The sequence below is a fragment of the Wallemia ichthyophaga genome (assembly GCF_000400465.1).
Source record: "Wallemia ichthyophaga EXF-994 unplaced genomic scaffold scaffold20, whole genome shotgun sequence".
Classification (NCBI taxonomy): domain Eukaryota; kingdom Fungi; phylum Basidiomycota; class Wallemiomycetes; order Wallemiales; family Wallemiaceae; genus Wallemia; species Wallemia ichthyophaga.
Window position 1 is genome coordinate 175,625 of NW_008806293.1, and position 10,655 is coordinate 186,279.

At 46.2% G+C, this 10,655-nt stretch overlaps 8 protein-coding genes across 8 annotated transcripts; 3 read left to right on the top strand and 5 right to left on the bottom strand.

Moving 5' to 3' along the window:
- Positions 1-53: 53 nt before the first annotated feature.
- Positions 54-1,148, bottom strand: J056_002414 (Zinc-type alcohol dehydrogenase-like protein PB24D3.08c; the record flags this gene model as incomplete). The annotated part of the gene is made up of 2 exons (XM_009271679.1): positions 54-362; positions 408-1,148. The coding sequence occupies 2 exons, from the start codon at positions 1,146-1,148 to the stop codon at positions 54-56; spliced, it is 1,050 nt and encodes a 349-aa protein (XP_009269954.1).
- Positions 1,149-1,563: 415 nt separating this feature from the next.
- J056_002415 (Zinc-type alcohol dehydrogenase-like protein PB24D3.08c) lies at positions 1,564-4,100 on the top strand (the record flags this gene model as incomplete). Its single annotated transcript, XM_009271680.1, has 6 exons — positions 1,564-2,106; positions 2,157-2,316; positions 2,370-2,718; positions 2,899-3,214; positions 3,266-3,604; positions 3,651-4,100. 6 exons carry the CDS (start codon positions 1,564-1,566, stop codon positions 4,098-4,100), a joined length of 2,157 nt encoding a protein of 718 aa, XP_009269955.1.
- A 136-nt stretch (positions 4,101-4,236) lies between these two features.
- Positions 4,237-5,084, bottom strand: J056_002416 (2-dehydro-3-deoxy-D-gluconate 5-dehydrogenase; the record flags this gene model as incomplete). Its single annotated transcript, XM_009271681.1, has 2 exons — positions 4,237-4,960; positions 5,005-5,084. The coding sequence occupies 2 exons, from the start codon at positions 5,082-5,084 to the stop codon at positions 4,237-4,239; spliced, it is 804 nt and encodes a 267-aa protein (XP_009269956.1).
- A 198-nt stretch (positions 5,085-5,282) lies between these two features.
- On the top strand, positions 5,283-6,366 carry J056_002417 (Putative 2-hydroxyacid dehydrogenase UNK4.10; the record flags this gene model as incomplete). Its single annotated transcript, XM_009271682.1, has 3 exons — positions 5,283-5,291; positions 5,340-5,622; positions 5,675-6,366. The coding sequence occupies 3 exons, from the start codon at positions 5,283-5,285 to the stop codon at positions 6,364-6,366; spliced, it is 984 nt and encodes a 327-aa protein (XP_009269957.1).
- A 70-nt stretch (positions 6,367-6,436) lies between these two features.
- On the bottom strand, positions 6,437-7,248 carry J056_002418 (putative undecaprenyl pyrophosphate synthase; the record flags this gene model as incomplete). Its single annotated transcript, XM_009271683.1, has 2 exons — positions 6,437-6,903; positions 6,957-7,248. The coding sequence occupies 2 exons, from the start codon at positions 7,246-7,248 to the stop codon at positions 6,437-6,439; spliced, it is 759 nt and encodes a 252-aa protein (XP_009269958.1).
- A 338-nt stretch (positions 7,249-7,586) lies between these two features.
- On the bottom strand, positions 7,587-7,962 carry J056_002419 (Fruiting body protein SC3; the record flags this gene model as incomplete). The annotated part of the gene is made up of 2 exons (XM_009271684.1): positions 7,587-7,613; positions 7,663-7,962. The coding sequence occupies 2 exons, from the start codon at positions 7,960-7,962 to the stop codon at positions 7,587-7,589; spliced, it is 327 nt and encodes a 108-aa protein (XP_009269959.1).
- Positions 7,963-8,474: 512 nt separating this feature from the next.
- J056_002420 (uncharacterized protein) lies at positions 8,475-8,879 on the top strand (the record flags this gene model as incomplete). Its single annotated transcript, XM_009271685.1, has 2 exons — positions 8,475-8,655; positions 8,704-8,879. The coding sequence occupies 2 exons, from the start codon at positions 8,475-8,477 to the stop codon at positions 8,877-8,879; spliced, it is 357 nt and encodes a 118-aa protein (XP_009269960.1).
- Positions 8,880-8,932: 53 nt separating this feature from the next.
- Positions 8,933-10,620, bottom strand: J056_002421 (Polyketide synthase HetM; the record flags this gene model as incomplete). The annotated part of the gene is made up of 2 exons (XM_009271686.1): positions 8,933-10,521; positions 10,572-10,620. 2 exons carry the CDS (start codon positions 10,618-10,620, stop codon positions 8,933-8,935), a joined length of 1,638 nt encoding a protein of 545 aa, XP_009269961.1.
- Positions 10,621-10,655: the final 35 nt, after the last annotated feature.

Consider the following 10,655-nt stretch of genomic DNA (forward strand, 5'->3'; position numbering starts at 1 on the left):
GCAATTGCATTAATTGGGATTTAAAATATCTATATGTTACTCCACTGCTCCGCCTACAGCTGAATCACAGTCTTTCCGTGCTTGTCACCTCTAAGCAAGTCCAAGAATGCCTGTGAAGTTGCTTCGATGCCGTTGTAGACGTGATTTTTGACGTCCAGCTTACCCTCCTTTATCATGGAAGGTATGGTAGCCATGAATTCTTCTTCGATTGTGTTGTACTTTGATTCATGAAATGGCTTCTGTGGAATCAACTCGAAAGTGATAAACCCTTGGAATGATAGGCGCTTTGCAACGATTTGGAAGGTGTTTTTGATACCATACGCCTCAGCACCGGAGTTGTAAGTTGCAATTTGACCGCAGCACTAATGGGAATGAGCCTGTGATCATTTGAGTGGAGATCAACCTACAATTACGCGTCCGTAGACATTGATTTGGTCCAAAACATCTTCCAACATCTTCCCACCAACGTTGTCGTAGAATATGTCGCATCCGAATGCAGCCAATTCCTTTCGAGTATCGCTCGTCTTGTAGTTAAAAGCGCGGTCGACACCGAGTGTCTTCTCGCAATAATCGACCTTCTCGTCGCTACCTACAGCAGCCAACACCTTTAAACCATCCATCTTGCACAGCTGGCATAACATTTGTCCAATGCCGCCTGAAGCTGCGCTGATAAAGATCTTCTCACCAGCCTTACCCCTTACAAGCTGCTTATAGCTGTAGTAAGCTGTTTTTCCCGGCAAGCCACATGCACCAATCAGGGTTTCGTTTGGAAGTTCAGCGTCGGTGATATCCGTATAGAAGGCATTCGAGGCTTCAGTAACGAGTGCGTATTCGGAAAAAGGTAGAGTGAAGCCAGCGTAATATTTTCTATCTACTTTGAAATGCGCGTTGTTGCTCTTCAGGACAATGACGACACCGCCATTGTCGATTGGCTCTCCGAGGGTGAATGGCGGCACGTAGGTTTCAATGCTGGGATCCCTCATCCTGCTCCTCATATACGGATCGAGGCTGAGCATTTCTACCTTGAGAATAGCCTCCCCAGGAGCGAGTTGACGGTCGAGGTCGAATTGCTGAGTGACGATCTTTAGCGAATCGACTGGCTCGTGATTTGGGATAGAATCAAATAAAACTGTCTTATTGGAGACCATGTTGTTTGAAACTAAGGGAGAAGACAGAGTGACGTAATTCACCGAACACGCTTATAAATACGTGCCCTTTCAAACACATTACAAATCATGGCAAAATCAGCGTCAAAACGACGCAATCAGGCAAATGCCGCGACATACACGTCGATACTCGTGGATAAGACATAATGGTTGGCAGTGACAAGTGATGTAACCGGTTATATCCGGCTGTGGAAATTGAGACCAAATGCCTTCACACGCATAAAATACCATACAGGGAATCATGCGGCGTACGAGGCGAAAATTAATAATCTTGAGATAATTTTACACATTTATAAGCAGATGAATTAATAATCTTCGTGAAACTACTGTGGAGGCGAACAGGGCTATAAAATGCGCGACCAGTATCACACGAACAACCAACATTAAACTTTCAGAAATGGTACAAAACAAGTCTGTAATCTTCAACGAAATTCCACACGGTGAACCAAAGTTGGACCAAACACTTAAAGTCAAGAGTGATGAGTTCGATACACAACAGGACATCGCAGACGGTTCCGTAATGCTCAAGGTCATCACCCTCTCCATCGACCCTTACCAAAGAGGTAGAATGCGTGCACCAGACAGCGAATCATACGTCCCTCCATTCTACGTCGGCCAACCAATTCAAAACCACGGTGTCGCCCGTGTTCTTAAGTCCAAGAACGCTGCTTTCAAGGAAGGTGCTCTTGTTTATGGTGGTTTGCCATTCTCAGAGTACATGGTTCTCAATGAACAATTCGCCCAAGGCCTAAAGGACGTCAGCGACAGCGGCATTGCTCCAGAAACCCTCGTTGGTGCTTGCGGTATGCCAGGCAGAACCGCTTACATGTCCTTCTATCACGTTGGTCAGCCTAAGGCAGGTCAAAGCATCTACGTCAGTGCTGGTGCTGGTGCTGTCGGTGCTTTGGTTATCCAATACGCAAAGAAGACTGGTTTGAAGGTTGGTAATCTATTACTCTGTTGGATTGACAGTCTAACTCGTACGAAAAGGTCATCGCTAGTGCTGGTTCAGCTGAAAAGGTTGAATTATGTCGCCAAGTCGGTGCAGACGCTGCCTTCAACTACAAAGAGTCAAGCACAAAGGAGGAAATCAAGAAGTTCGGCGGTATCGACATTTTCTACGACAATGTTGGTGGTAAAATGCTTGATGGTGAGTGCTTTAGGAGGAAAATTTTGACCATATTCTAACTACAATCCCCACAGATGTCCTCGAAGTTATTAACCCAGATGGTCTTGTCATCATGTGCGGTGCCATTAGTCAATACAACAGCGCAGGTGAAATGTACGGTCTCAAGAATACCGTTCAACTCGTATTCAAGAGATTGACCACGAAGGGCTTCATCGTTTTCTATCTCCACGACAAGCCAAGCAGCCACCCAGACTTTTCAGGTAAGACTCTTGACGATGAGTTCACTGCAATCGTTCCAAAACTCGTCAAGGAAGGCTCAATCAAGATCAAGGAGCACGTTTACAACGGTATTGAGAAAGCACCAGAAGCCTTTATTGACATGCTCAGCGGCAAGAACGTCGGTAAGGTTGTTGTCAAGCTTGAGTAAGCGCTTTAGTCATCTATACTTTAAACACGCACTGCTATTTAATTCTTGTATCATTTAACGTCAAAATTCGATCAAAGCATTTTCTTGAATGATTTGTTGTGATTTGTATTTGTTTGTAATTGCTTATTGCTACTAGGAATCACGCTGCCTTCCTCTTCCTACTTAACGATCTGCAGACTGATAGCAGCCGTTGTGGCGCTGAAAATGGGGAGAGCATCCAAGATTATATCCGCCGGCAGCCTTGAATTCACTACGACGTGCACAACTTCGTCATACCCAAAAGAAGGCGCCAAAGTTAAAAGCAAATCGCAGCACAGCAGCGTGCAAGGGGCTTCAACTGTTCTAAATGCTCTTTCTAGCTTACCGAATACTGAGTGTTATATGTACTCGCAGCTTGGGCGAGATTTGACCAGCAACTGCGTCAAAGCCCAGCTCGCTGAGGAGGGGATTTCAACCGAGTACATCTACAAATCAGACTCTGCGGCTATTCCTGTGGGTGAATTTGAGTGGTCGCTATATAAGTTCGTCTAACGCGTCTCGCAGCACACTTTCGTTATCAACAACACCTCCAACAATACGAAAACAAGGCTCAACCACTCGAGCGGCGCCGGATCCAGCTCTCTACCGCCGCTGGAGTATTTTGATAGAGTCTTACAACAATTCAATTTCGACTGGATACACTTCGACGGCCAGACAACAACGAATCTGTATGAGACAATCAAGCATCTGCGAAAGGGTAAAGGTGAAGGCGTCGACGATATGGGACTCCCAAGATACAAGAACACACTCATATCAATCAGTTGTTTCAACAAGTTGAAGCCAGACATGGTGGACTGTCTTCCATTTGCGGATTTTGTCTTTTTCAACAAGGAATTTGTAAATGTGAGTGTTTACTGGTGTGTTGAATTATCTCTAACGCTTCACTCAGAAAAGCGGATTTGACGATGCGAGGACTTTTCTCCTCTTCATGTCGCTGAGGGTCTCACCTAGAGCAACTATTTACTGCATTTGGGATGAGAGGACGTCTTTCATGCTTTCGCTAAAGTCTTCGGAGTATATCAAGAGCGAGAATACACGTCGACCTCTTGCACCTTCTTCTCGCTCGAAATCATACTCTAACTCAAATTACATCGATGAAGCGTTTGTTGCAGGTGCAATATACGCCACACTAGCGCGAGCTACCTCAATTAACGGCAATTTCAATGGCAAACTGGACAACCAGAAGGTGTTGCAGTTTGCAACTGACATGATGGGTCTGAAGGGCGCGGGAGTGCCTTTACAGGACATTGGAGGGATTCTTATCAGAGAAGGATGGTTTACTGATATCAGTGGAGGTGTTCAGAGTCTTGAGCGTACTAAGAGCACTGAAAGCTCTTAAAGGGTATTCGGAGGACAAATACCAGCACTACTCAACCCCACCAAGATCCACTCACGCATCATATATCCACTAGCATTAAATAACATGCATGTCTTTATGTATACCTTTATTCGGATTCGTATTCGTACAAAAGGACTCAACGACCCATCCATCCACCATCGACAGTAAGCATCTCCCCACTGAGATACTTGGATGCCTCACTTGCGAGGAATATCACTGGGCCGACAAAGTCAGCAGGCTCACCCCATCTACTAGCAGGAATGCGCTCATTCAGCTGTCTCAATCTGTTTGGATCAGCGAGCAACTTCTCATTCATATCGGTAGCAACGTAACCTGGCGCGATAGCGTTGACATTGACATTCTCCTTACTCCATTCGTTTGAAAGTGCCTTGGTAAGCTGACCGACTGCACCTTTAGCAGATGCATAAGCTGGGACAGTGAATCCACCTTGGAATGACAATAGTGAGCCAAAGTTGATTATTTTTCCGTGTCTTCTGGGTACCATGTGTCTTCCTGCTGCCTGAGACAACAACCAAACAGATTTCAAATTAACGTTGATTACGTCGTCCCAGTCTGATTCGCTGAACTCTGTGCTTGGCGAGCGTCTTTGTATACCACCGCAGTTAATCAGAACATCAATGTGTCCACCGTCTGCCACTCTAACGGCCTTATCGAACACACCCTTAACAGCATCCATATCGGATAAATCTGCGATGACTATATCAGCCTTACTGCCGGCCTGTGTGATTTGATCTTTTGTTGCTGTGTTGGAGGTGTCTCTCTGCACGAGAATGACATGCTTAGCGCCAGCCTTTGCAAGTCCAATAGCGCAAGCCTGGCCAATACCACGGGTAGCACCGCTGCGAGTGTGTGAGAGCTGTCAGTAAGTGTAGCATATACATACGTGATTAAAACATTCTGACCTTGCAGTCCAAACAATGCGCTTGGGTTTGATGCGTTTTGTGTTTTGGAAAGGGAAGACATTTTTATACTTTTGGTTGTAGTCAAATAAGTTGCAATGCGTGGATGCTAATTATGAATTAAAAATACAATCCCGATTTTATCTGCTCAAACGCTCAACGATGACATCACTCCGTTCGGATCGCTAACCGGAGCGGAGTTTATCGCGATTATAAGAAGAAGCGATCGGCTTTGTCCACTGCTACAAAATTACACAAAACCATGTCCAAAGTAAGCTTACAGTAATACTGCCACTACCAAACCCACTAATAATTGCAGATTCTTATCAGCGGTACCATCGTATGGGCACATAGCGAAATTGAGCAGCTCAAGCAGTTCGGCGAGGTCGTGCAGCTCACTTCAACCTCACGCCAGCAGTTTTACGAGGACCTTCAAACCAAGTACGCCAACACTGTCGCAATCTATAGACACAACGATAGCGCAGGCAAGATTGGCGTGTACGACAAGGAGCTTATTGACAAACTTCCTTCGACCGTTAAATTCATCTGCCACAACGGCGCTGGGTATGATCAGATAGATGTTGCTGCTGCCACCGCTAGAGGTGAGTTGCTTTGATGGCAATATCTCAGTGCAAATAAATTAACACACCACAGGCATTCAAGTCTCGCACACACCAGCTGCAGTCGACGACGCAACAGCCACTACAGCCATGTTCTTGATAGTATCTTCATTACGTCAGTACTGGAAGGCAGAAGTGAATGCGAGAAACGGCGTTTTCAAGCAGGGTTTGAAGCCTGCGTCGGATCCTGAGGGAAAGACGTTAGGCATTATTGGTATGGGTGGTATTGGCGGGGCTGTCGCACGCAGAGCGCTCGGTTTCGATATGAAGATCAAGTACCATAACAGGAGGGAGATTCAGCCGCGCCCAAGCTTCCCCTGCGAGTATGTCAGCACGATGGATGAGCTCCTGGCCACCTCAGACGTCGTCTCGCTCAACCTCCCACTTAACGAAAAGACGGTAAATTCATTCGGCAAAGATCAATTCAGCAAGATGAAGGATGGCGCCGTTCTCATAAACACGGCTAGAGGGGGTGTCGTGGAGCAGGAAGCCTTCATTGACGCTCTCAAATCTGGCAAGCTCTCGTCGGCGGGTCTCGACGTCTACCCAGAAGAGCCAAAGATCGACCAGCGACTGATCGACATGCCCAATATCACCCTCCTCCCGCACATGGGCACTGAGACCCGCGAGACGCAGCACAAGATGGAAGTCTTGGTCATCGACAACATCAAGAGCGCCATCTCCTCCGGCAAGTTGCTCAACCAGGTGCACGAACAGAAGAACTAATGTAATATATGCTGTATTGATGATTGTCCGTTTGCTTTTGTTTAGAATCATTTTAAGTATTGCTCCATCCTCACCTCCCCAAACGCTGTTCGACTTTACCGTATGCATAGAGTGCTTTTGTTAATGTGTACTGTTTAAGTGGGCCGCGCGAAAAGGGTAGGCGGAAAGCGTCGTGGTATATCTCACCAACCCTCAGCTGCCAGGGTGGAAACCCGTTCATCTGCAGACTCCTACTGATGAATGATGGCTGGAGATGGTGCACTACGATAAGTTCCGGGTCGTCATGCTTGTACCATCTCTTCATCAGGCTGTCTGTGAATGCTATCCTCTGCGTATGCGTCTCAAACTCCTCCCTATGCACATCCTCTGCTACGGTGAAGAATCGATCTGATGCCTCGTCGCCGGACAGCACCCTCACGGATATTCCCTTATTGAGTCTCCTCGGCGCTATCTTTGGTGTGGGTGGTGGAGAAAGGGGTGGAGTGTCTGCGACAAGATCGTCGTCCTGGATATCGCTGTAATATTTTTTGAGAGTGCCTGCATATTGACACCGTTGTGAGCGTGGTAAGCGCTGGACAACAAACACCCACCTGTACTCTCATATATCATCAACTGCTGTACGCCCATCTTCTCACACCAGCTGGTCGCGTTACGTGCGCTATCGATGAGCCATTGCAGCTGCTTGTTGCGCCTCCATAGACCAGAGGATTCGTTCATAATCAGTATCACCGCTATCGACTTGGGTGGGTTGACGTTGTAGCTCCTCCGCCTCCTTAGCGACGCCTTGACACTCTTATATAGCTGAGTTATGATATGCAATGCATGCAATAGCAGTAGCAGTCCTAACAGCGCTGCTCGCTTTATAATGGCGATCACCTGCATGACTGTGTATGATGGAGAGATTGATCGTCAAAGATGCCGAATTTAGGGTAATGTTTTACAATATATAAGCCAACAAATTATCGAAACTCAGACGGATTCTTGAACTCCTCCGAGTCATTTATTAGCATTCAGAGTCAGCGTGGCTTAACTCGTAGCTCAATCAATGAATAAGTTCTCAACCAGCAAATTGGCATTTTATACTTAAGTTTACTTGATCAGATCAGCTTTTGATCCGACGAAAAAGATTGACACCTATCAATCTTAAGCCCAGTTTAACAGTAATGTTCGAATTAAATCCACAAATAGGATAGTACAAGAGGTAATACATAGGGATAACCTTAAATGGCAGAAATTGGAACACATCCCTAATAAAGAAATTAGACAATTTACCAGAATGTCTAAGACAATACACACCAAGTTGGCAAGGCCATTTTGAGTTTGGTCACTGCAGCAAGCAGCTGTAGTCTTGCATTGGTTAGAGATCGGAACACCGACGACTGCAGCAATTTGGTCACATTCGAGTCCGACTTGACCAGCTAATTCATCGATACCGAGTAATCCGAGCGTACCAGTGTCGATGGAGGAGGCGTCCTTGACTTGGTTACAACACTTGACACTATCAGTAGAGCAGTCACCGGCTCTCATTTGCAGCTTGGCTGCGAGTGAAGCGGAGAAGAAAGCGGAGGCAGAAAGGGCGATCGCAGAGAATTGCATTGAAGAAGACTTAAAGGTTGAGAGATGAAGATGTAGAGAAATACTGACTGAAATTTATGTGCTCAGGTAAATGCAATTAATTTGTGAAAAATTTAGATCGGCGAGCTTCTAGCACAAATAAATCACGCAAAAAGGAAATTCAGTACCCGCAGCTGTCGAAAACCGCAGGTATTAAGAAATGGAAGCAAATTTTTTCGGCGTTTGAGCGTCACAAAGGCAGACTAGAATGGCTTATCTCTGATCAAATCGGATTAGTCACTGTGACGCCTATCCAGCCTCGCTCAATCGATGTCGTTCATCATAAGCGCTCAAGGGCATCATTATACCCCTGTTTCACTCATGTTGGGTCTTTAGACGCGTAACTCAACATTGGAAGTAGAGTTTAGGTGTCGCATTTCACTAATCAGTGTGAAATCTTGTCAAATTGAATAAATACAATACACAGGGGCTTCCTTTTACCTTCAAATTCAGCTGATATACAACTTTAGCCAAATTACTTGGCATTTCACCAAATGACAAGATGTGATAACACCGAGAATCATCAGCCCAACTATGTATTTAAGAAGCACACATACATTCTCAACTCCTTATATCTCAAGATAGAAATTTACTTCAACAATGCTAAAGCTCTCGCCGTTTTCACCTTCACTGCCACCATCGCACCAGTAGCCTCTAAAAGTAACATCTCCCGTCGTGGAAATGATAGGGATGTCGAATACATAAAATGACAGCTCTGGCAAGGAGTTGATTCCAAGAATGACGACACTTACGGCAAATACGATAAACAAGACAAGCTATCCCACGAAGACGCGTTCAAGAAGCACCGCGAGGAGGTCGAAAAGCATATCAAGCCGAACAACGATACTGGCGAAAAGAACAAACCGGATTTCAAGGTTGGTGGTAGCGATGTTTGTTGAATGTTGGCTTACAATCAGAAGCAGAAGACAGACGAGTACAGGAATATAGTCGTTTACAAGAAACTTTCATCAACCCACTTATCCATCCACTTCACGACATCTTCTTGGTTGAGTTCGGTGCATTCTCTAAGCGACTCAGACGCAGCCTGAGATCTCGTTGTCTGAAGTAAAGGAATAAACTCCCTACGATCGGCAGAGACTTTCGCACGAGACTCAAACATCGGAAGCAGCTTAATAGCAGGGTTCTCGGACATGTTAGATGTATCCTCGGCTTGCAGCCTTTCCAGCCAGTCACTATAGCTCACTAGTGTGATACCAGCGCCTCTTTTGTTCAAATACTCTGCCACCACGTTAAAGACCGCGCTCCAGCTCGTTGGGCGTGGGTGCACGATGTGTAAAAGATCATGTGTTTTGCCTAGACTTCTTCTGTTGTGCGCAAAGTCTACTATGGCTTGCGCGGCATTGTCTAGCGAAATCCATTCGACCAAGTCATCTCCATTTGGAAGACACTTGAGGGCGAGGCCAGACTTAATAATTGCTGGTACCCAATTGGAAGAATTCCAGAAACCTGACTTTCTATCACCGCACAGCTGTCCAATTCGAAGGACTGTCGTTGGTAGTCCCGTCGTCTGTGAGGCGGTGGCCAAGATTCGCTCACCAACAAACTTGCTCTCACCATATCCCATTCCAACTGCGATTGCGGGGTCTGAGATTGGCTCCTCGAATGTTTTTCTGCCGACTGGCCAGCGTGCAAGACTTCCGATCGATGACGTGAAAATGACTGCAGCACCTTGACTTGATGTGATCGCAAGGTTGGTAAGATTAACCACACCGGAAATATCCTGCTCAAATGACTGCAAGGCGACGTTGAAATCGACTCTCCAGGCGTTGTGAATGATCACGTCTACTTTAGCACTAATTTCCAAGTAAATGGTCGTACTCAATCCAAGATTCGGCTTTGTCAGGTCGGCTTCGATGAGCGACAGCTTTGGAGAGTCTAGAATATCGTCTACTGTAATACCCTTCTCAGCAAGACTGTCCGCCTGACGTTGCTTGAGACTCTTGTGGGCGTGAGTACGGTTAATAGCATAGACATGCTCAACGTTTGCATCTTCCATGAGCGTTTGCAGCAGCTGAGCTCCTAGACCACCAGTCGTACCAGTCAAGACAACATTTTTGCCTTCCCCTACTGGCTGCACCCATCCTTGCTTAGGCTTGCTATTGAGCTTGCGTGAGTGCAACGCGATTGTCGCGCTGATCTCAGCAGCCTTCGTGGCCACAATATCTTCTTCTGACATTTGCTTGCCGTCATCGTTCAGTAGCTTCTCAATGAAATTAGACAGAAGAGTCAACTTTGGGTGCTGGAAAGCGACTGTCCCACCTAAAGTTACATTCTTGATAGGTTTTAAAGCTGCAACGAGCTTGTTGCGGATATTCGTGGCCTGCATAGAGTCCATACCTTGAGAGACAAGGTCGACGTCGTCCTCGACATTATTGCCGATCACTGATTTTACAATCGCAGAGACAGACGCAGGCACGTCATCGATATCGAATGTAATTGAGTCAGCACCGACATTGTCGACGTTATTGTAAGCTTGGACAATTTCCTTATCATAGAGCTCCACTGCTGGCTTACGCTTGACTGGTTAGTGTCAGTGGGGGTGTCGCCGATACTTCGAAAAGTATACTCACTGGTGCGCTTCGGTGTGATCGGATGATGCTGAGACGAGTGGATTTTCATTGATAATGCGCTCAATTGGCTCGGGATTTGTCTTT